General features: G+C 39.4%; 1 protein-coding gene across 1 annotated transcript in view; it reads left to right on the top strand.

Moving 5' to 3' along the window:
- The window catches only part of GMDS (GDP-mannose 4,6-dehydratase), a 433,308-nt gene that overhangs the window by 57,926 nt on the left and 350,045 nt on the right, over window positions 1–25,337 (top strand). The window contains exons 2-4 of the mRNA XM_054816119.1: window positions 14,841–14,885; window positions 18,528–18,615; window positions 23,218–23,327. Coding sequence (XP_054672094.1) covers window positions 14,841–14,885; window positions 18,528–18,615; window positions 23,218–23,327 — 243 coding nt within the window. The remainder of the gene's footprint in view (window positions 1–14,840; window positions 14,886–18,527; window positions 18,616–23,217; window positions 23,328–25,337) is intronic.

Genomic DNA, 25,337 nt, shown 5'->3' on the forward strand with positions numbered 1-25,337 from the left:
TCTGAAGCTTGGAGAATTAGAACAATTCTAAAAGTAAGGCATTTCTGTTCAGCATCTGGCAAACTGAAACTTCTCTCTGTTCCCCTCCCCTTTTGGTAATAACTTGTAGCATTTTTATGTGTGATAAACTAGGCCCTTACATTTATTTTTACTGGCATAAGAAATGTAGTGTACAATGGCATACACAGCAATAGAACTATATAAATTCTAGCTGCTATATTTTAATAAAGTATTCCCAATTCATTGGTATTGACAATTTGCTCACAATAGCGTTAAAAAGAAGCTGCTTCTCTTAAGAAATAATGATGAAAACTCTCCAGAAATGTTGCAATATTCCTGTATAGGCTTGAACTCCAAATGGAGAAAAGAGGTGGGAGGATTGCTTTAGACAGCAAGCTTAATTTTTTAGCCCAGTTATTGTGCGTCTGGTGATATCAAGAGGAAATAATTTTATAAAGGAGAAGGCCAGAGAAAGAAGCAATGAGATGCAATGGAAGGTCTTGCCAGCTGTTCTACAATGTACTTGATGATAGCTGACAGGCAATCTTCTGAGCCTTTCAGTTGATTTAGTGCTGCTCCCTGACTCGGTTACCCCGTAGGTCTGTCTTTGTTTCCATGCTCTAACTATAAAATATCGGTGTCAGTGAAATCATCTATTAAAATTGAATTAATTGAGAATGGTCCCACAAAACATTGTCAAGGGGTAGTTAGCTGAATAATCCTTGAACGAGCCATGGACAATGGATCCAATAGAGGATGGTAAGGTTTATACTACATTAATAGCCTCTTCATTTTTCAGTGAAGCTTTTCTTCTGGATTTCAGCAAATCTGTTCAATTTAAAATGTATTGGTGCAGCCACCATGTTTCCAGCAATCTTAACACCAATTTGTTCATTCCTGTTCTGTAAAGCCATATTTGAATGTGCCACTTATTAATATTTCTGCAACTAAAAAAACCCTTCCCTTTTCCTCTTCTAACAAGGGTAAGATTTTCCTAAATTTCTGCCGGGACATGTGCTTGTATACACATTTTAATCAGTTTTCATTCCTGATACCTGCTTTCAGGACTGTTTGCATACGCTGCTATAGTATTTGAGGGTGTTTTATAAGCAATGTTATGCACAATCATTCATCTTATGCTTATGGTAAAAAAAAAAAAGGTTTAAAAGCAAATTTAAGTTGCTCAGGTGAGATCAAACACAAATCATGCCAGAGGCAAAAGTCGAGGCCCCATAAGACTGTTCTTCGCATGTTTTAAACTAGGAGGGATAGTGCAACTAAATTTTTACCTCTTGTTACAACAACTTCTTCCCAGTTCTAGTTCTTTTCAGGAGAATGACACAAAAATTGTGGAAATGACTTTCCAATTTGCACTTTAAGTTCATGGCATTGGCAGGAGTAATTTGTTTTACTCAGCCTTGCTGTGCATTAAAAAGGGAAGAAAGGATTTGTTTTAGTATCTTGTACTACTAGTCTAGCCAGCTGCTTTGTAGGATGCATTTTTGTTAGATTTTTCCTCAAGCTGTAAATAAACCTAGGCAAAGCGATGCTATTAATCTTGTTACAAAAATGTCAACGACCTTGTTATTACCTTCTAAGACTTTAGGAAAGCACGAATACTCAGAGATGGAGAAGATTGTAAACTAGCGCATAAGATACTGGTGTTCTGTTTGTTTTTCCTATGAGCATCTGGGACCGCCAGTCCCTGTCCTTCTTGGTTCCTGACCAGCTTCCACAAAGCATCATTAGGACCATTGAGCTTCAACATGGTGAATTTCTCCCCATTTGATGTGAAAAGTTAAACATCAATGGAGTGTTTACAAATTACTAGCTTTCATGAAAGGGGAAGGAAGCAGCACGCTGCTATGCAATCATTTGGATTCTGCAGCAATGAAGCACAAACCAACTAAGCTGTCGAGTTTACGGGGTGACCCAGTGAGGAATATATCCACTTCTTTCTGTGTGTCCTTGAATGAAAATTGAATTGTCATAGATCAGGAGTGCATTTGACCCTATGCATGGAAGGTTTCTGCACCAAATGATTCCTGATGCTGTTCAAGAGCCAGTGCTGTGCCAAGGTACTGCTTTTAGGTGAATGAACTGCTAAGAAAACTGTTCTTACACAAGATAATAAATGGTTTTTACTGACTTGATACAAGTTTCTTGCATATACCATAAGTATGTAAGTAGGGGTACATGGAGAAAAATATAGCTTGGCATGCTCGTAGAATGAAATGCATTAAAAATAGGTAAATAGATATTTGGCACCAACACCTTTGGGGGAATACTTTCATTTTAAGGAAAGTAGCAGAATGCAATTAAAATGTGACAATAGTTGTGGGAAAACATAGCATTCACTGTCTAAATAGATGTGTACAACAACTTTCACTGCAACTGGTAATTTTACCTTTCCTGCATGTCAACAGGAGAGTAACAAGCTCAAACTTTGCTGGTCCCATCCCAGTAATTTTGGAGAAATTCTTATGTTACACTTCACCCCCTCCCTGGGAACACTGCTGTTTACCTCCTGATGCAAACTTCAGTCACTTGAAGGCTAAATTAGTTTGCCAGGTTGAGATTGCCCTACAGAAGTACGTGAGAATACCTGGAAAGGTTTTCCTCAAAGTTTGAACATCACGTAAACTACTGTCTCGAGTAAAATAGAAATATCTGGGGGAAAAAACTGAAATATTCTCCCTATGGATCTGGAACTATTGTCATCTTTAGAAACAAGCAAACTTTCTAAAAGGTCCAGAAAAGTTCATATTCGCATGACAGTTCATCCAGATACAGAGTGCTTGAATTGCAACACGTGGCCGACCGCTGTGTCGGCACCCAGCCGAAAGGAGCAGCTTTGCGCTAGCCAGCACCTTTTAGCCTGTCAGTTTGCCAACATTGTTCTTGGAGAAACAAAGCAGCACTGACAAACAAGACGTGCAAACACGAAGCCACAGTTTTCATTTGGACTTCTGCCATGGGAGCAGCATGTGTGTGGCTGGAGGACCGCCTGTGTCTACGGATGATCCATACACAGCAGATGGTATAGATGACGGCAGTACTAATCTCAGCTCTGAATGAGATGTAGTGCTGTGAGTCAGGCAGTGTGGCCTGGCCTCCGAGAGGGAGGGAAGGGGTGTAGCTGTGATGCCTTAGACCCTGAAGGTGGAGTTTTACCATCATCTTAAAGTAGTATGTTGTAGATTTCTTTATGGGTTGCAATAAATCAAACAACTTCCTCCAAAATGCCTGCTGGTGCAACATTATTTAAGCACAGTTTTCTGTGAGGATAGAGTAGTTAAGTTAGCTGTCTGGTTGCATACACCTACCGGTTGTCAGCATGTTCACTAGTACAAAAACATTCACCAGATACTCTTGAGACATTGTTCCATATATTTCCAGATGCCCTAAATAACAATCAGCCCCTAAAGAGTAACGATGCTCATCTAAAGCGTACGGTGTAGTATAGTTTGATCAGGGCACGGGTCGTATAATCGGGTGCCTAAATAAGTGCTGTTATGATGCCTCTTCAAGCTTTCTAAATAATGGATAACCCTCAGGGGGGAAGATCGGAGGAAAATGAATGATGCCGCTTCTCTTGGAATGAAGCAGAGGCAGAAGACAGATGGTTTGATGCCAAGTAGCTTAGTTGATGCGGTGATGAAGAACTCCTTAAGGGCTGCTCAAATTAGCTTTCCATGTGTGATGTAGTTCAGGATGGAAACTTCCTTTTTCTGTCCGCTTTGAGCATAGTGTATTGATTCAATGCATAAGTATTTAAGAAGATTCATAAGGTATAAGGTGCAATTTCTTGACTTCTATCTGTTGTCCTTATTTGCCGGAGGTGTTGGCTCAGCCCAGGCAAAAGCCAGATGGCAGGGGAACCTGCAAACATGAAGCATGAAGACTATTCCAAACAGGCAGTTGCATGGCAGTATTAATCTGTAATTCTTAATAGCATTAAAGGCAGGACCTGTGCGCTTCATTTTAGGATCTGCTTATGGGTACACATATCTGATAATTTCCTCCAAGGGGACTTAGCGTATTGCTCAAAGAAAAGGGCTGTTTTGAGCCCCCATGTTCCTGAAAATGGGGCCTTCTCCCACTTTGCTGTTGTGTTTACATTTGATGTTTAATAAAACCAAGAGTTCTCTTCCTGTGCCTGCTATGGAAATTTTAAGTGTTTCTTAAACAAGGTAGGATGTTGCCATTTTTAAGTGCCAGTGATGTTCGTAATGAGAAGAAAATATTATTTTCACATCTGCCTTTTTGCAAAAACTGCTGTGCTTGTTCAGTTAGCATACCCTCATGTCCCCTGGCAATTAAATTTAAAGAATTTATGAATTTTAAACAAGTAACATTATGACACTGTGTCGTTTGGCTTTGGTAGGCTGTTATTAACGTAACCAGGAATAAATGTAACAGGACAGTTTGCAGAGTGAGACAGGGAGGTTTCCTTAGTAATTCCTGTAGTTCCTAGGGCACAAAGCGATTCAAGTGAACTGCAAAGAAACCTTAAGATTAGAGGAAATTACTACGAATACAGACAAAAATGACTAAAATGTGTCCTATGTACTCAGTCGCTCCACAGCTTGTAAAGTCGGTTAAATTTAACTAGTTTCAGGTTTTGTGGAACAGCAAATGAAAGAAGTTAAAGTAAGAAATATTTGTGACAAACTCTTTAAAGTAACTTGTTTTGATGCTTCTTAAAGGCTTCTTTATGGAAGTTTTAAATAGTTCTTCTGTTTTCAGAGATCTATGCAAAACTGCGTAATTAATTGGAACAAAACTGCTGTGGAAATATTTAAACTGTACAGTTGCTTTACCTTGATATAGCTCTGTACTAATCTTAATTAGGAAGCTGTTCATGAAAGCTAGCTAGCTGAAAGAATTCTTTTGATAACTGCGCTTGGGGTTATTGCTAACTCAAACTGCAGGTGATTTGTAATACTGTATGAATTGAAGGAATGGGTTTTTTGCTGGCGGTTTTGAAGCACTTGTCTATTCCAAATCCTGTTCCTGACAGATAGGATAAGCAAAATGTGATTTGCTGGCTTTCCCTTTCTAGTTCCCCTTAGACAAGAACCTTGGCAATTAATGAAACCAAGTGGGTTTTTTTCTCCTTTCAAAGCTGACAAGGGAAAGCTGTGAAGTTGGGTACACAAGGCATTGTACAGTATCTGTAAATATAAGGACGATCTTCTGCAGCCTTCTCTGAAAAAACACTGCATCCTTTTGCTATCGCTTAGATAACCCTTATCCTGCTCGGCTTCTCGCCACCAGGAAGCTCAGTCCATGTGGCATCCGAGTGCTTGATTAGTAAGAGCGGCTACGTGGAACAGAGGTATCAGGTCTAATGTCTAATTTCAATCAATCTATACTTTAATGTTTTGAATGTGAGCGCATTTATATAGTTAAGCATCTTCGCTAACAGTTGGTTTTGCTTACAGAGAAAGGTAGGCACCGTCTGAATTAATAGTTCTGTTCATTCAATTAACTTGTACCACAGAGTCCACTTACTTAAATTTACAATTATACTGTAGAACATATATTGTGTATTTAAAAAAAAAAAAAATCCTAGACTGTAAAAAAAACCCCAAACAACCAAAACAAACGATGACCACTTCTGAAGCATAAATATTGAACAAAATGTAAAGCTACTTCTAGTGGTGATAAAAACGTGTTGCAAAGCATGGGAATGTGGCAAGTACTGTCTTTGGAAAAACGGGTTAAAAGCATTGTATTCAAACCTTTGTAGATGGTGTGGCTTCATCTTCGCTAACTGCTTCTCTAGATTGTTTTGGGGGGGACAATATTTTGGAAGGCATAGGAATAACTCGTCTTAAGATTACTATCTCTTTTTGGTTTTGGGGTTTTTTAATGAAGTGTAGCTTTGTGTATTCAGTACTCAAAATAGATAACATACCCCTGTTATGGGGAAGAAGAGTATGTGTGTAGAGCGAACATTAGGGAACAACTCTTAAGAGCTCTCCTGTCACATTTCTCTACTGTTTCTTCAGTTTCTCCTGAAGAAAAGATGATACAAATAGCCAAATATTAATTTAAACTGTAACATTTTGGTCCAAATATTGATAGCTGTTCACAAGAGTTTAGCTTTGGGATTTCTGTGGGTTTTTCTTGTTTGTTTTGAAATGTCAATTGGTTATTTCCTTTTCTATTCCATTGCAAAAGTATGAGGAAGTTTATTGCTGCGCTAGGGGGTTTTAGGGGGTTTTTAATTATTCTTATAGTATACCTTCCTGGTGTAAAGAGAAATCCGAGCTGCCTGGAGCTCCAGGATGATGATGATCACACTTGGGCTTGCTGGTCTCTCGGCCACTCTGAATATTCACAACTACGGGGGAAGTGTTGGGGGCCACCTTTTAAAGACCTCTATTATTGAAAATTGGTAAGCGTGAGAACCTTGAAATGAAAAGGTGGGAATTGCATAAACAAGCAGAGTTCCTGAAAAATCTATTTGTGCTTCAGTAGATGCCAGACCAGTAAAAACTGGGCTCCCACCATGCTAACTGGGAGAGGCAATACCTAAGAGTGATGATCAATTGCAGCACACGGTGTCTTGTCCTAGGACTTCCAATGTCTGGGGAACAGCGAGGTTGCTCCCATGACTTGCAGACCACATCTTTGCAGGATCAGTGCTTTTCTTCCACGCAAGCAAATGTTGCAAACTGAGAGCTGTTACAGCTCCGACATACCGATCAAGCGTTCCTGACTGCATTTTCAAATTTCTAACCATGCAAACATTTAAGAAAATAAAAGTTGTCTTACTGTGCATTGCTTTTGTACTCCGATTGGAACATGTTTTGTTTCTGGTCTTGTGTTTCTCTGTAAATAAATCATATTTCAGACTAAATTGCTACGTCCATACGTAAAGCTGCGTACAGAAGAATGAATTAAAAACCTTTTTCCCCCGTCTACACTCATTTACCTCTCCTTCACTGGGCTTTGGTCTCATGCAAACAAGATAACAAGTGGGATGTTTATTTTGGTTTCTCTCAAAGAACTGACCTTGCACCCTGTTAGGAAACAATGTCTTGGCCTAAACTTAAAGTAACATAAACTCAGGCAGTGAGCAGCAGTGATAGAAAGCCTGCTGAGCATCAGTGTGAGAGGCTGGCGCTACAATGGTGAAAGCAGCTTTAATCTCAGCAGCTGTGGTAGGCTGCTGCAGCAAAAAAAAATTACATGTAGTTCTGGGATGAGGTGAGACCATTATTTCTGGTAGGATGCGTGTTGAGCTACGGTTATAAGTCCAGGTGGCCTCCCCAGTTACAGTGACGGCCATGTTGCTGCTTTGGTTTTGGTTTTCCTCTGTAGGATGTTAAAGGTAAACATGGCATGCTAAGATTTCATGTTTTCCTCCTTGTCTCACTTCACAAAACTCATCCGTTTTAAACATAACGGACACTGTATTTCTTCCAAAACCATTTCTGGGCTTTATGGTTTGTTACCGTGACAACTCTGAACTTGCAAATTTTGAGGTCAAAATTACCTTTTTGAGGTAGCTGAGTCCCTGGGTTTCCTGGTTTCGTCGCTCTGTGCAACGAGGTTCTGCGTGTTTGGGTTTCCACTGGGTAGCGTCCGGGGTCAGTTTGCGTTTGCTGCAGATTGAGGGGTTTTCCTCCCGAGTCAGCTGCAGCAGCAGCCGTACTCACCTAAGGGGGCTGATGGGTAACTCTGCGTGCTGGGGGTGGGCACGTCCAGAATGCCGATAGCTGCTGCTGGTTGGAGCTGCTGTTACTATTTCGGAGAGGTGAAAGACCATCTGATACCAGTAGCTTTTTTGAAAGCGGGAGGAAATAGGGATGGGCAAAACAATCATCTTGTGGCTGTTAAAAACTGTTATGGATTTCCCATTACAAACACTATAAGTAGAGGCTTTAATTTTCTTGCGGACAGTTGTCCATATGATTTGCACTGCCATGTTTATAGACGCATTCTTCCGATCCCTGTGGTTTCACTAGTGAGACAGGAAAATATAGATAGGTTTCTCTGAAATTCAGAGTTTATAACTGGTTTGTTTTATATTGGTATACTGCAGACATTCACATTTGAAGAAAAAAGTAATGTATTATGGCTTATAAACATGCATTCAGAAAAAAATTGTTCTTTAAAATCTACAAAAGGCTTTCTACCGATACTTTTCCTTTTTATAAAAATAGTTCTTTGAATGCATCTGAAAAACTAGTAGTTATTTTGAATATCTGAATGTTTCAGTACACAGCCTGAGAGTTAGGGGCATGATTTTTAATTTCTTCTAAAAAGCTGTCAAGCACCTGGCTTTTGTCACTGGGAAATTTGTGGTAACTGTATTTGGAAATAACACATTAAGTGTCACAGGTTCCTGCAATCAGGGAAAAAAAAAACCAACTTAGTATACTCAGTTTGATGGTGTAACTTGTTTTTCCCAAGCTGAGATGTTGGGGTTTTTTGTCTGGTAGATTATTGTAGAATATCATATGTGTTTTAGACTGAAGATATTATATTTTTAAATATCAATACTTTAAAAAAAAAAAAAGCAGCATTGCACTGACGTATCTTACTGTTGTTGGCTTAAGTTAAACCAAAACTTGTAACTGGTTACCTCTCCTAATCGTAAGGAGCAAATTTGAATTACAGATGATTATTCCATTCGTGTCATCTTTAGAGTGGTGCAGTGGTTTGTTCTTTAGACAGAGTCTCCATGCTGAGGTTCACGGTAGGATAGCTGTAAATATTGATGATGTGAATAATGTTGTTTTGGATAAAGATAACTGGAGGGAGGGAGGAAGGAAGAAAAACTTGTTGCTGTTGTCCGTAACTGCGGTTGCAGCTCTTAATATAACTTAATAGTTTACCAGTGGAATAGTGTGTGAGGTCAGATGGAGCTCAGACTAGGAAATAACAGGGTGATTCACTTTTCCAAAGCAACTTTGCTTTTCTTTTGCTTTTAAACAACTCTTAATTGAAAAAGGACAGAGTAATGTAATTAAAACTTTTTTATTGTTGTTGCTAACTTTTCCTTCTGCTTAATTTTTTTGTTATACTGCAGTTAATGCATTACAAAACCCCTTCGATTAAGTAGGGAATGTTTTTAAACAAAAAAATATTTTTTTTTAACACTTATTGCTTTTTGACTTTTTTGACCGCAGGAACAAAAGGATACTTGTTTTCCTATTCTTACTTGGCCAGAATACAAATCAGAATAGCAAAATAACTACTGCATTTGGAGGGTGGCAGCCTTAATAAATCAGTTAAATACTTCAGAGTTCATAATTCTTCCTTTTTTCAGTGTGGAGGATTTTTTATGAACACTTTAATGCTTTACTTCGAGTATTGCCTTGAAGACTTGAGACAAAGTGCAGCACTGTTCTGTTTATAGTAGCTGCAAAAAATTACCAATTTCCTGCGTAAATCATTGGAAATTATTAGAAGTATGCATTTTTCAGCAAAAATAACATTACACTGTGTTACTCTGGATTTTTTTTTTTTTGAATGCTACAAAGAAATGAATGGTGGTTATTATGGATTGTTATTAATACCATTTAGATGTTGCTTTAGAGTGGTGTGTGTTCCCTGCTCCAAATGATCTGTCACCATACTCCAGCTTAAGTCACTGAAATAGCATTAGCTTATAGATATGCAAAAGTTTAAAATCTGATGAAACAACAGTTTATTGTTCAAGGCTACTAGTGGCACTGGTTCCGCATATTTTAATGGAAGCATAGATTATTCATTCAAAGAAGGCTAAATGAAAATGGTGACAGTGCATTGTTGGTGGTATTACTGTAGAAAGATCCCTTTAAGAAATAAAAATGATGTCCTATGGCTGAATGTGTGCTGCTTCCCTCCACGCACCATCCCCCAAACAGCTTAACTGAACCTATCAAAATTTAACTTCAGCAGAGCACAGCGATAGTATGGAGTTCAAAAGGAATTTAGAACTGCTACAAATGACCTTGATAATTGACGGTTTGAACTTCCGTGAACTCACCTTTGGAGTGTTATTCCTAAGGGCATGGCACTAGCCTTAATCAATTTTGAATTTTATAAGTATAACCACCTTCAGTTTTTCACGTGACACGTGGAAAATTATGGCACGTCTTTCCAAAGGAACAATGAAGTCTGGAAACTTGTGACGCAGAAGTACAGAGCACAACTGTAAGCATGTAGCCAAAATGGACAGATATGTCATATCATATCAGATATCATCATACTCACCCATCGTAGAAACATCAAAACCCCAACACCTCCCTCCGACAGTGCATCTGACAGTGGGTGTGTTGCATTTTTATGTTCTCAGGCTTTATTGCTAATCCATTTGCAAGTGGGCAGGCACGAGGAGCAAGGGAGACGGCACAGCAGTCAGTCTCTCTTCCCTGCTGCGTTATCAAGAGGTGCTTTTCGAGCACCCGTGTCGCTTGTGGCTGGGAGTGAGGTTTGGGAGTTCTGGTTGACATTAGCAGCTCCGTTGTTTCAGAAAGAAGTAGAGCGCCGAGCCGCTGGTGGACAGTTTCTCTAGTGATCTTGCAGCAGGATTTCTCACGATCCTTTGCATGGCTTCGGGATTTCCTAACGCTGCAAGTTCGTAGGGAATGTCATTTTTACCACCATACTCTGGGGATGTTTCTTAAATATTTATACTATCCCTGGCAATGGGGGCCCTTTCTCCTCTGTGCTACAGTCATAATACACTTGCACTGTTTGTGTTAGGTTTTTAATTCCTTATCCCTCCTTCTGAAAAAGCACTTCATATACTTCTCCTGGAGTTCTAGGAATAGGAATAAAAAGAACCCTATTCCTCCTTCTCTCGGTCTCTTTTCCCTTGTTTCTTCGTCCATCTAGTACTTTCTTCCACTTCTCTTTATTAGCAGAGAGGAGCTGTGGGGAAGGGGGAGTCCCCTTCTCTAGATTACGAATGCTCAGGTAGGACATAATCTAGTTCTTGAATCCAGGAGCTCTGCAGAAGGATGTTGGAACTGGCCATATCAAAGGAAGAGGATGAAGATGCCTTTTACGGGCTGCTTTTACAGCCTTCTATAAGCGTGTCAATATAAATCCAAAATGAGTCCATTGTAAATTGAATTTCTCTGTGTGGAACAGTGCAAAATGAAGGAAATTTGGATTGTTAAACAGGCTATTTACTTCCACTTGTTTTCAGTTTTCCATGTAAATTATCCTATCCTTTGCTCATGGATCAAGTCAAACGATATTTTTTTCATTCTAGATGTTTGTTTGCAAAGCAGCGTTGTAACTCTTGTTTATGTCTCAATTTCTTCACTCCATTGGAAAAGGTTTTCTTTGATAGCGTATCAAAGCTTACAGAAGTTCTTGACGTTAACTACTATATTAAATAGAAAATACTGCATCCTAAAGTCATCTTGCTCTAGTTTATATGACTGTTTTCTTTCATCTGAGAGTTTTACAGACATGTTGTAAGGCAGCTGCAGTTGGAAACCTGCTGCTATGTCTTGGAAGGCAGCTGAAGTATCATTCTTTGTATGTGCTTTCAAACTACTATTTGGCTGAAGACAGCATACTGATTCTTCGAGTCTGATATGTCAGTGTGTCCTGATGAGGAACTGTTTTAAGTGAAGTGATTTATTTAATCGGTCTAGTTAAACTGTTTTGACCATTCAAGCTGGTCTGACATATCTGCACAGAGCCAGGTCTCATTGCAAAACTACTTAAAGGCAGTTTGTAGGCTATTTTCTTTTAAGACTGATGTTTTGGCTGCAAAGGGACCTACTTCTGTCTTCTGAGGCTTTGTTGATTTATTATAAACTGAATAGCAATACCTGGATACTTTACACTAGCAAAAGTAAACTCTCAAATGTGATAACACTTCTAAAGTAGAATAACATATTCCCCAGTGGAGGGAACACAGTAACCAAGACTCAAATCTGTATAGACTGTGCGTTTTCATCTTGTTTTTGTGGTTGGCTTTGGGGAGTAGAGTACCTGTAGCTACCTCAATGGTCAGACTGGGCTCTGGGTATACTAATGCCTTGCTGGTTCCACGTGCTCACTGCCACCTAAGTTGGTATTGTTGTCAGGGTGTTCTGTTGTTGGTTTGTTTTTTTTTCTCCCTGGTATTAATGATTTAGACTGATAGTCTTGGGGTAAAAATACTCAGGGAAGTAGGATCGAGGTGACTATAAGCATTTCTTACAAAAGAGAAGACCCTGTCCATCAGTCCCCAACTTCATGGATCAGACCAAGTCATGCACTTCGTGCTGGTCCATTCCTACTCAGATGCAAACAAGGGATAGCAGCATGTGGCTCAAAGCAAAATCTGCTAACCCCAACAAAAATTGAGATTTGTTGCTAAACACCTAGTTCCTCTAATATTCCTTTCCCCATTTAGTGATTCCTGAATCTTGAAAGCTCTGTTTGTAGTATAAATGGAAATCAATAGCTTTGATAATAGAATTTATATATGTAATGTGATTTCCTATGGATAAAAGTTTCAATCGCTTAATAGAGCTTCTTAGTATTACTCGTTGACCTCATTAGGGAAAGATGGAAACTGTACTATTCTTACAAGTAGCAAACTCTTAAACACTTTGATCGCTGTTCTGATTGCCGTTCACATTGACAGCTGCCGTACCGAAAAGGAAGGGAAATGTGAAACCTGGGGGCCGTGTGTGATACAGTATCGCGGTGCGGGACAGCAGGAATCCGCATTGTGCGCGATTTACCAGGCAGTGAATCAGCTGTGCTGTGCTAGAGCCAGAAACCAGTAGCTTTCACGCTTGCTGCCTGTTTCCCACTCATTGTAAAGCTCTGCCCTATCACTCGATAGACCTGGAAAGGAAGCACGGAGGAAGCGAGTGCCACTGCTGGTTCAAAATGTTCCAGGGCGACTGGAAACATTGAGCAATGGCCTGGGTGAGAAGAACAAGACCTTATTGACAGGGTTCAATCCTAGTCAAGTCTGTTTCCCATCAGCTTCCTAAGTAATCACAGCTTTTCTTTTTTCATCTCCTTTACACTCTCTGGATCTCCCACTTTCACCTCCTTTTTATTTCATGTATTTATTTATTTATTTTTAGTGGACTGAGCAACCAAGGGCAATTAAGAAGTCTTCTTCACTGTAAGCCACCTCTGCTAAATCCTGGGGGAATTACCAATGAAAAAGACAACTACATTAAAGGTAGTTGTCCCACCCTTGCCCCCATGTCTCTCCGGAGTTGCCATTGGCATATTCTTTGAATATTTCTCCCTTCAATGGGGTCTTGTTTTTTTCATATGATGTACATATAGTATTCCAGTGATGCCATGGCACACGTGGTTTGTCATGTTCCAGATCAACCATCAGTCACAGACTGACGACTGTTCGGTTGCGGGCAGTGAAAATTTGCGTGAGCACACACACACGTAGTGCGAGAAGTATGTGTAAGCTGAGACTTTTTTGGTTTAAAGCTCTTTTAGACTGTAAGACTTTATGAAACACTTATACCTTAAAGTCATTAATTATTTTAATGCTGTGGTTTTAAACATACAGCAACGTGCCCCTTGTACGCTGCACTGTGCCATTTTGCATGGACTTAGGCATGATATTGCCATCAGTGCAATAAACAGCCTCTCCTGGCAACCCTGCTGCTTTAGGGCCTCCTAGCGCATCTCAGATTTCTTACTTCAGTATGTTATTCTCCTTAGGCTGTTTATGAGATGAGAAGTTCATTTAATCTGAGGCGAGAGAGGTTTTTCTCTGGAGAAACATGCTTTTAAAAAGAGGACCAGAGAAATATCTGTTTAGTTTTGCATTTAAATGTCTCTGGCCATGATTACAGCAGAGCAGATCCACATAATATGGTCAAAACATGCAAGCATAGGTGGCATCTCGTGTTTTTATTGGCTTTCTGTAGCAAGTCAATTGACTCTGGAATACTCTCGCATATTAAAGGAACAACTAGTTCAAAAAGTCAGTGAAAAGACACAGACTCTTTGGGCATAGGTGCTTTTCACTGAATTGGTTAGTGAGTGCTCTTCTGGAGGGGTAAGCTTTGCTGGGTTTGTGATGGTGCGTACACATTTATAAGGATAATATGGCTTATTGTAGTTGGTAATCCTGGCAATAGCGATGCCAGGAAAATCATCTTATTTCAGGAAAACATGTGGTAGCATGTGTTGTGAAGTATTTGCTTTTTGGGAGTTTAGTTTAAGTTTGACAAGGATTTAAAAGGAAGAAAAGAAAGAACACCACACACAGCAAAACCCAAACCAAAACAACCCAAACTCTCAACCCTCAATGATATATAAAATGTGAAAATGGCTTGTATTCTGTAGTGTAGATATAGGGTGTGCTAGTGATGTTTTTGCAAGCTCAGTTGGTGAGGCAGGTAGAATTATTGCTGCCTTCAAAAGGCTTGTGGAAGGAGCGTGCGTGCAGGGCAGACACGAGTGTGGCACCGTGCTACGGAGGCATGTCGGTTTGCAGAGTATGCCAAGCTTGCACCAATTTCTCTAGAATCTTTTTCCTTCCCTATCTCCAAAATAGTTCAAATTCAATAACTGTGGTTAGGATATTTTGGAAAGACATCCCCAGGCACTTTATAATAGATCTTGGGAAGAGGTTCAAGAGATGGGAGTTCTCAACCAGTATTTGTAAGCAAGTTAGCTTAAAATATACTCCTCTTTAATCCAAAATTAACCAAAAAGAGCATTTATAGTATTTTTAGGTCAGTGTATAAATCTGGAGAAATCAAAGTATATGCTTGTTACCAACTCAACTCACTGCAAATTTTTTTTTCTCCCCTTTTTTGAGACCTTAAACAGTATAAATCTCCCAGGCCCATTCAGTGTGTTTCTAACATTTTCCTATATCTTACTCTTCCCAGGATGGATCGTACTTGGCTGAGTTCCTGCTGGAAAAAGGCTACGAGGTGAGTGACTCGGTGACCGGCTGCAGGCTGATGGAGTCATTTGGATGCTGCAGCTCCGGCTTCCTCTGCTTCTGTCCTTCCCTGTGTATGTTTTCCACTCCAGCCCTAGATAACAAATCAAAACTCCGGGGAGGAATGTGCAACATGGCCTGTAATCATGCCAGCTTATTGTCCTATTTATCATCTAATGTCCACTGGTGGATTCCCTCTTCTCCTCGGGGTATAGCTGCTTTGCATGTTTCCCGCCAGCTCAGATAAGCAGTGACCTGTGCAAGCCAAAACTGTAAGGAATTAGGGAATAATTTATGAAGCAATGTACCTCATAAAGGAGTAAGAATCTCTTGTTTATTCTCTTTTTTTATCTCCACACTAAAGGCCCTTTTATTTTTGCAGTTGTACTTCAGCAATTAAAATCTTGCATCTTGCTTTGTTTAAAAAAAAAAAAAAGACTTTGGCAGTGTTACTTTCCACTCTTCTCTTGGATTAATTGTATTCTTTCTTAGCACATGATTTTCACTTACCTTTTCCTTAGAATAAAGGAAGTCTGATTCCTTACTTCTTGCTGCATAATTTTCCATGTCAAAATCATCTGTTTTGTGGTCCAGGAAAGCAACAATCACATTATTATGGTATGCTTTGATGGTTGTGAACTGTTGTGGGCAGATATGTGAGAATGTTTGCCTTCTCAGTTATGAAAGATGCTTCCAAAATGTATGATAATGGAAGGAAATGGGTAGGCAAATTAATCTCCCCACAACGTAGTATTTTCCAGGTTTTTACTAACAACTAATGCTTGTTCTAATATTGGATTATATTACTTCTGTTGCAATACTGCTTCATAGCTTACTGAGAAGTCTCTTCTCAGCCAGTCTGTGCTTTCCGTGCTTTTGCACGTGTTTAATCTTGCCTTGCTTATTCCATCCTTTCTCCTGCTTTGATTGATCTGATTATTGGTGTTGGGTTTTTGGTGTTGGAAAAAGATTATTTTTACTAATTGTCCATTCCATTTGGGAAGGGAGGTATCACTGTGGTTGCTTCTGCTACTTTAAAGGCAAAAACACATGCTCTCTCCCAGTCCACAATGAAATTTGGAACTGCTAACTGTGACTAAAATGAAATATAAACCTTTCCACGATAGAAAGGCTACAATAATTGGGTAGATAGGTGGTTCTTCTGTTCCTCAACTCTCCATCTATTTGTTGGAATTCTTTCCTGTGTTCCCAATTAGAGACCTCTGTTCCCGAGTAACTGAACACAGGAGTACACACGATAACTGATTGCCTTCCTGACTAAGGTGGTTTGTTTGACTTTTTTAAAATTTCAATCTATTTAAAGATCAAGCCCTACTGAGAAAAATCCTCTGATCTTACATTCTTAACTAGATTAACCAGTTTGCACACATATTGGCTTGTCAAAAAGTTTGTATTTCACCTGTCCCATGCAGACAAAGGTACCTTTCATCAGTTGGGTTTTTTTAGGTTTTTTTTTACGGTAATATTGCTGTCATGGATTAAGCATTTGGCAGGTTTTCTTTCTCTTATATGCGCATACCAGAAAAAGGAGTGGGAGAAAAAAAATAATAAAAGAAAAAAGCTGGGTTTGCATGTTTTCTTGTTATCACTGGATGCAACAGGCTCTCTGGATTTGTTTGTTTGAAACTTTTTGAAGTTCTGGGGTGATTGCATTTAGCACATCTCATTGGTCAAATGTTGGTATCACAGTCATTCAGCTGACACAAAGCTCTTGCAAGCACAATCTTTCATCAAGCTTTGAGCTGCCAAGATTTGACTTATTGGTCAATCATTTGCGTGAAGTTGAATTTCAGCATGATTTCATTCCGAGATAGATAACTGAGAGCTCATGAAGTCTCTCATCAGGACTTTAAGCCAAAATATTTAATTTTGTTAGAAGAGTTGTAAAGCACTTCAGTTGGCTTCCTTTAGAATACTTTGATGCTTTAAAACTATGAAGTCTGATTTTTTTTACTCAGCAAAACAGATGTTCATTTGATGTACTCAAAATATTTCCAGCATTTTTTGCAAAAGTGAGGCTTTATGGAAGTCTCTTTTTTTGAAAGTGTTTCTTTCTAAACCTTCTGTCCCTATAAATTATCCACACATTCTGTAAATAATTATTTGATAGGGCTTTTAACTACATAACTTTGAAAATTTATCTTCATAAATTCCTTATTTGATGGAAATTTCTTTTGGGGGAGTTGTATTTCTCAGTTCCCCGTTGATCCTCAAAATGCAAATATTTTACTCAGTTGTGGAAAGTTTAGTGTTTGAATTGTAGAACAAGGTACATTGTGAGCCTGTTGTGTGGCTGGGCACACAAGAGATTTTTATGCAAGGAAATTGGCGTCATAAATTTGACTTGCAAGTTGTAAAGATGAAGCTATTCAGCTATTATTAGAGATCTTGCCACCAAAATGTCATTCTTAAAACGGCAAACTGGTTTCACTGTGCGGTTGTGCATACCTCTTTACTCAGTTAAGTTTCAGATGTAAATGGAATAAAAACTGTTTTCTGCGTTGTTAACCATGGCTCGTGTTACATGTAAACCAAAAATCCCTAAACAAAACCAAACCAAAACCCCAAACGCTGCCTTTTCCTGCTGGTGTATTCTCGCAGGTACAAGTTAACATGAAGTAAAAGAGTAAAGCGATGGCTCAACCCAACCAAGTGTAGGATGCATCAATGTATAAGAGATCACTTTCAGAAATAAAGGACAGGGAAAGGCAGAGAACAGATGCTGAAGCTTGATTTCATTTGTGCAAGCACAGCTTCTGCAGCTAGTAACATAAGCTAACGTGAATTTTGGCAGCAGCCATGGGGCTGTCTTACATGAGGAGGAAACGGGATCAGTGTTTGAACAATTTCTCTAATATATTAGACCCAAACAGGCTTTTCTTTAATGTTAGTCAGAACCAGTTGGGTTTTTTCACTGACTTATTTATTGTGGCTGGTTAAAGGAAATTCCCCACCTGCGTTTCAGCCTTAGGCTTGCCTGTGTGTCTTGTAACCCACCGGAGAACACTGACTCATGACGTCCACAAAACAGCACTGTCTGTTCTTCCAACACCCCAGAAAGTGAATAACAGCTGTTTTCTAAAATACATTTGGGGCTTGCAGCTGTGGCTCCTTCTTTTCCCTTGTCTTTTTCTTCCCTTCTCTCCTCTCTGCACCCTCTCTCCTTTCCCTAGCCCCATCTCCTGCTGCTTTTTCAATGCCCATCATCTCTGGCTCCAGAAAGACTTCTCTGCAACCAGGGAGAAGCGGTTATCTTGGGATTCACATATTGCTTCTCCAACTCCGGCACGTCTCACTCACGAGGAGATGGTGCTCTTAGGGAAGTTCAGTGTGTTTTCTGTACTGTATGTGATGCTAGGGCTGCTGGTGGTGTCAACAAGGGAGAAGGTGAAACCACGCAAGGGTACTAAAGTAAATACAACAGCATCAGAGCTCATCTCCAGGTATTTTGTAACCATTTGGAAAACTGCCTGCCTTTAGGAATAGAGACAAGCTCTGATTACCTGATATAAAGGTTAGGCCCATGTATATGAAAAGAGCGATGATGATGAACACTTTCCTCTTAATGTTCACTGCTTTCCATTTGTATTTGTCCTTGTTCAATCTCCAGGTGCATGGCATCGTTCGTCGGTCTAGTTCTTTTAATACAGGCCGGATTGAACATCTCTATAAGAACCCACAGGCTCACATTGAAGGAAGTAAGACTTTGTTTTTTATATTTAAGGGGTTTTTTTAGTCTGTGGTGTGTGTTTGGTAGGGAAAGGTCCCTGGGAGCAGGAAGGGAATCCCAGTTTCCACTACCTAAATGTTATTAACGAGTAGTTATTTTTAAGCTGTGCTTGGCTTAGGATTGGTTATTTAAAACAAAAATCAAACAAACAAAACCCCTTGATAGCTGAGCTTCCCTTTTCTCTGCTTGTTAGCTAGCTGCTCTATCTCAGAAAGAAAAGTGATGACTTTTCTCTGATGCAAAGGTGACACACAGTACAGATACTCTTGTGTGTGTGAGTTATCAAGAGGAGAAAATACAAGAGAGGCCCAGGAAGGCACTTCCTGTTGTGTAGAAATGCTGACGCAGTTCACATGTAGCTAGGCAGTAGCAATTAGAAAATGGCTGGGCCTGCAAAAAGCTGTGTGAGGTTGAAAACACTGGGATGTCAGAATGGTAAAACGTGGGGTTTTTTGAGGCAGTTACCTTAAGCACTTCACTTCTGCTTCACCATGAGCTTCTTAGTGACTGATGGAGGTGAAGGTTTGGAGACAGCCTGTCTGACAGCATGACTAAGACATGATCAGTTCTCACTGATGACAGGAAGAATGAATCTTTGGACCTTCTGAATTTCTGCACCCAAGGAAACGATTGCCTGTTTTTCCTGAAGGAAAGGCATTGCTCTTGGAAATTTGCTGACAATTTACTGTATTCTCTGTTACTGATGATGATTTGGAAAGCTGAAATTATTACCTTCAGTGTACACTTTGCAAAAATTGAAAAGTTTTACCTTCAAAAAATTGAAGTTTTACCTTCAAAGTTAACTTGTCGCTTAATGAGAAGCTCAAATGTTGGATGGTTCCAGTTCAGCAGAAGGATTGAGCATTTTAACAAGCATTTAGTTCTCTATGCTATGCATATTTTGTAGACTTGTGCAGACTGACACTGTCCTAGATAGTATGATTTAAGGTCTTGTTAACACTAAATTATCTCTATGCCATAAATAAATCATGTCTTTTGAAGGCTGCTTCCCACTATGGTTAAACAGAGCCTAATTTTATGAAATTGTAATATATAAAGCAACTTTTAGATTTCACTTGATCTTTGCGTGTAATTTAAAAAAAATATTTAATTTCTGACATGACTTCAGTGGTCTTTGCTGTGAATAGTTACTATGTACTGTACATTGCTCCTTAAAATATCTGATTGAGAGAGGGATAAAATTGAATAAAATATCTTCATGAAGAATACTGAAACCTGTGCTTCTGTCAAGGACAATGTAAGAACTGTGTTTCCCGTGATTTACATTCATGGCTTGCAAGGTTAAAATGAAGCAAAAGAAATCAAACAGGAACCCATGCACTGTGAGGACCATCTTGTGAATATGAAAAGTGATTTGAGAAGACAATGTAGATCATGATAAATACATATATGAACATTTAAGGAAAGGGATGGAGGAAAGGAAGAAGAAAGTAGACCTTAAATGTTTTTCCCCACTTATCTCATTTTCCTTTAACTGAGGAATGTAGCCATATGAATGGGAGGAGGAGGAGGAATTGGACTTGGAATTTCAGGAAAGGCTGCTCCATGGAGACTGTTTGGAAACAATGGGTTTCCAGGCAGTACTGGAGGAAAGCAAAGAAGCACTAGTGGTTGGATGTGAGCAAACCCTAATTTTGTCTTTGTCCTATGTGTTCTTCCCATAAGGAGTTGATTACATGTTGCAAGATGATGATCTTCATAGACAGTGAACCTCTTTATACAAAAAACAAGTTGGGAGAACAAGAAGGAAAAGCTGTTTCCTGAAGTGAGCCCTCCAGCTATTGCTTGCTAAGAAGGTTTTTAGATTGGATAATATTATTAAAACCTGAAGGTTTTGGCATTTTATTTGTGTTTATAAATCTTTGCACCAAATAAACCCCATTTCCAGTAAGTCTTTCCACTTAGCCTATTACTCTTGAAAGACCTCTTTTTTCATGGGTCAGAAAATTAACAAAGCCTCATGCCCTGCTCCCCTTCAAAAAAAGCCATTTGGACAAGAAACTTTGAAGACTTGACGGTAGACCAAAACAAGCATTGTCCTTTGAGAGCTTTAAGGTAATCGTGGTAGGATATCTCTGCTGCTTGGCTCAGCCCAGCTGGCAGCCCACCTTCCCCTGGGAAGCTCTGAGACTGCTCTCTAGCCCGGGGATGGTGGCAGAGCTGGATGTCTTTGGTGTAGGAAGAGGGAGCCGGCTGTGTCACCTCTTTCCTGCTCAGCTGCTGCTTGGGCTGGAGAGGAACCAGTTGGTCTTTCAGATCCTGAGGCTCCTACAGAGCTGCTGCTGCTGCGGCTCCCTGGGCCTCCTCTTGTGACAGTGCCCTCTGCTCCATCCTCTCTGAAAGGCTGGCTCAGCTGGCAAGGAGATTTCATATAACTCCCAGCCAAGGTAAGCAGAGGAGGAGGACCCTTGTTGCCTATGGGAAGATTTGTTTTCTGGTACAGAAAGGGTAGTGCATTTGGGTTCTTCTCTGCTCCCACAGCGGTCTCCTGGAAAAGGTGACTGCTGTCAGAGAAGTGACAAGGATACTAAAGTGAATATGGCAGCATCAGAGCTCATTTCAGAGTATTTTGTTACCATTTGGATAACTGTCTGCCTTTAAGAATAGAGACAAGCTCTGATTACCTGCTATAAGGGTTAGGACCTTGCTCTTAGTCTCTATTTAGTGTTGCAAGAAAAATGCAGTAGTTATTAAGATGGTCAGGACACCAACAGTTTTAAGGATTGCAGGTTAACGCTAGTATCCAAATAGCTTCCTCCTATAACCATTTGAGATCTTGTGCATCCTGCATCCCACAGGCAGAACTGGTTTAATGTATTGAATTTCATTTGGGAAGCAGGAGGTTTGGCTTCCATAAAAGTTGAAACATGTTGTTCCAGCACAGGCTGTATAGAACTGGTGGCAGGAATGAAGGCAGCTCACACCATGGATAATTGATGTGTATGCACAAAAAGGGTCATAACTTGCTTGCTAGCCCTCGTATTTAATCACAATTCTTGCTTTTTAAAAAGAAAAAGTTGCATTACTATTCCCTTACCTGTTAGCCACAGCTTCAACTGGGTCTTGAAGTCTCTTCAGAACTGTCCTTTTCAAGCAATGTGGATGTGAAAACAAATTTCAAGAATATGCTGTGACCTGCTGGGCTGTATCACTTGATCAACCTGAAGAGCCTCAAGTACCTGTTAAATAGGAATGTGTGAAGCTGAGCACCTGAGAACTGCATGATCTGTTACTTCCTTGCTGCTTTAAACTGCTAAAAAAAAAAAAAAATCCCAAAGCATAAAAACCCAAAACCGCTTCAATAAAAACAAAGTTCACATATCTCTATAGCATTTAAAAAAAAAATGTACTGCAGATTCACATGGTAGTCTCTTGTAATAAACCTTCTATTTCTTGGTTTCAGGACTTAAAAAATAAATCAAGTTGATTATGTCTGTAGATGATACAGCTCCAAAAAAGTTGTGACTGTTGTCGAATGGGAAGACCATTAAACTGTGCTGAAACAGGAATTTCTTCTTTTTCCTAGAGATAGGGCAATGTAAAGATAAATTTATTAAGATAGAAAACATCAAATGAAAATCTATATAAATATGGCGAATAAATGTAAACAGCTAATTTATCAATAGTTATAACAAGATTTTTCTTTTTGTTGAATACATACGTGAATAGCAGTGTGATAATTTATTTATTTATTTATTTAAAATAAGAGGAAAATGAGACCTGTTTTATCAGAATGAATTTCAGCTCTGGAATAATTTCTTGACAGGTCAGGGTTTGAAACCAAGGACAAGTTGATAAGCCATTGCAACCTGCTTATTTAATTTTGATAAGAGCTGGTCTCATGCTCTTACCTACTTTTTCACACACAAATTAGAAAGTAACTCAGTTAGGAAAGGATAAATAACAGCTGTGTGACTGACATATCCGGCCACATTTGAGATTTTGGTATGCAAAATCATGAAGCGTGTTTCTTTGACAGTTACAATGTTCTCTGAAATTCCTTTCCAGTGTGTGTATATATTTTTAAATAGAAAAACAATAGTAATAAATGCAGTGGGTTGTACTGTACTGTGACCTAAATGTTCATCTTGTAGGTACCTTAGGCATTTTTGTTGTATTGTGAAATTATTCACAGTGGGGAACTTAAATACATGCAACATTTTGGGAAAGAGGAGAAAGCTATCGATGTATGCATAAGAAGTTATTAACAGCCTTTGTGGGTGAAATATTGGAAGCCTAAACTAAAATAGTGCTTGTTTTGGGGGTTTTTTTTGTGGCTGAAATTCTATATATGACATTGATCTAATTTATATAACCTGGGTTAATGAAGTGTAAACTATTAAAAAAATGATATAAATGATCCTGGGTAAATCAGATTATTGAAAAGAGAATCCGAAATGGTACTCATTACTCCTGCAGGGAAATATATTTTGTGCTTAAAGTAGGGAAAAAAAAAATCAGGCAAAACCTTGTTCAGCCAGCGATCTCTCAACTTTTTTCCAATAAATTTTTACTCTGATTTTAAACTTTGTGTTCTTAAACTCTGAAGACATGAAGCTGCACTATGGTGATCTCACGGACAGCACCTGCCTGGTGAAGATCATTAATGAAGTCAAACCCACTGAGATATACAACCTGGGAGCTCAGAGCCATGTCAAGGTGAGTAGCTTCTAGCACTGAGAATTGTGAATGTGCGTTGATGGTGGTATACTGCTTGATTATTTTAGACCGCAGCATTTATAGCCGTTTTAACAACTGCTATCTTTGACAGGTAAATACTACCTTAAATCAGGATAGGTGTGTTTGCTGCAGTGCTGAACAACTGCACAAGTCTTGCTACTGTATATATATTAAAATGTCAGAATAAGTGAAGTTAAATTGTCCTTTTCAACGAAACCCACAGGTTTAGAAATCTGATTTCTCTACCACGTGAAACAACTTTTTCCTCTAGAGTTTGCTGGTGATCAGCTCTAGCAGAGAAGTTATGCAGTGTTGTTAGGCCAAACAGCACTTAGAACCACAGTATTCTGTTTGCGTTATAACCAATATGTGTATCTGGGTGCATCATTTCCAGAAAGGCTTTGCCTGTACCAATTTTCATGCAGGTGGTATTCTTTGAAAGACTGACCTACAAACAGAGAAAACAGCTTTGCTACTACCTACAGTATTACATTTCTGGGTTTTTTGTTGGAAAAGTCAAGTTATAGAAATGGGGAAAAAAAAAAAAAAAGGACTTGATGATAATGAGTAACTTGACCCTGGCAAGTACTGCTGCATCATAAGGTGAGAATATGAATAATAGAGCAGATAATTTGTTTTACATATGTTATGCTACATTGCTATATCATGGAAAAGCTCAGTTTAGTAACAGGTGAACTCCGTTTATTTGCAAAAACCTTAGTCATACTTCACTTCATGCTTAAAAACTGAAACTGGTGGCCAAGTAGCAAATTATCATTAAAATAATGCGTCAACCATATGCCTTGTCCTTATTTTATACAACGTGAAAGTATTCTGAAGAGGTAATATTTCCTGTCCTCTCTTGAGGTGAGAACTGAAGGAGCATTTAAGCCTCATGAAAGTCAGCCTTCCTACAAAAAAAAAAATAAACCACAAAACCAAAACCAACAATGTGTTGCTCCTATCAATCCCTAAGCCTTGAAACACAGCAAGAGGAAATCGTGGTGAAAGACTGCCGTTATTGACAAGACAAACAGCAGAATATAGAAATGAAAGGAGAATAATCTTGCTTTTAAATTGTTTGCATGATCAAATTATCCAGTTTGCTCTGTGCTAACCATGGGCCTGGTTGGGCTTATTAGCTCAGGCATAGCAGTATAAGAACAAGGCTACATGAGTCCGTGGACAGCTTTGGACCAGAAGGCAGTTTAACTGCTGCTTTACAGAGCAAAACCTGAGCCAGCAAACCTTGCTGGGTATTTGCAGTGCACGGCTAGATGTTCCAGTATTTCATTTCTTGAACTAGTGCATTGGATAACAGTCTCCATGGAAATTACTTGTGTTCCTTAGGTGGTGTTGGTGCGGTACTAACGTTCTAGTCCCAAACTATCTCCATGTGGCTGCTGCAGCTGCCACCAGCTCAAGTCACAGCACTGGGGACGGTATGAATAGGGGGTGATGGTGCCACTACAGGTTCTTGCATGACATTGCCATGGGCTCTGGGAAAGTTTATTCCTTAAGTATCTCGCTGCATGAACATTTTGAGCCAATGCAGATCTGGCACTGTGTCTTGGCTTTTGGAGATCTAATGTGCCTTGGAGCACAATGAGGAGACATTAAAATGGTTCTCTTAGAAGCTAGCCTGAATTCAGGAGGCCTATACTTAGACAATGTTAGAAGTCCTACTGGAAGTCTAGATGGACTCCTTCAGAGTGTGCTTGTTATGCTTCCTAGCACCTCCAGTAATACTTTTGTTGCAGTTGAGGAGAGCGCTTAGGCACCCCAAGTCTGTTGGCTTGAGGTGATTGGGGGACCTGACTGTCGTGTTGACAGGACTTTAAAAAAAGTCCAACAGTGCTTACCATTTTAAAACAATTCCTAATGTTAGAGGAGGGAGTAGAACTTGGCCACTTGTTAGGGGTGGATGTCTTCATCAGGGAACCGAACAGCTCTTACCATTAAGCTTCGGTTATGTAAACTTACTGGTTT

This window comes from Grus americana, chromosome 2 (assembly GCF_028858705.1).
Source record: "Grus americana isolate bGruAme1 chromosome 2, bGruAme1.mat, whole genome shotgun sequence".
NCBI lineage: Eukaryota > Metazoa > Chordata > Aves > Gruiformes > Gruidae > Grus > Grus americana.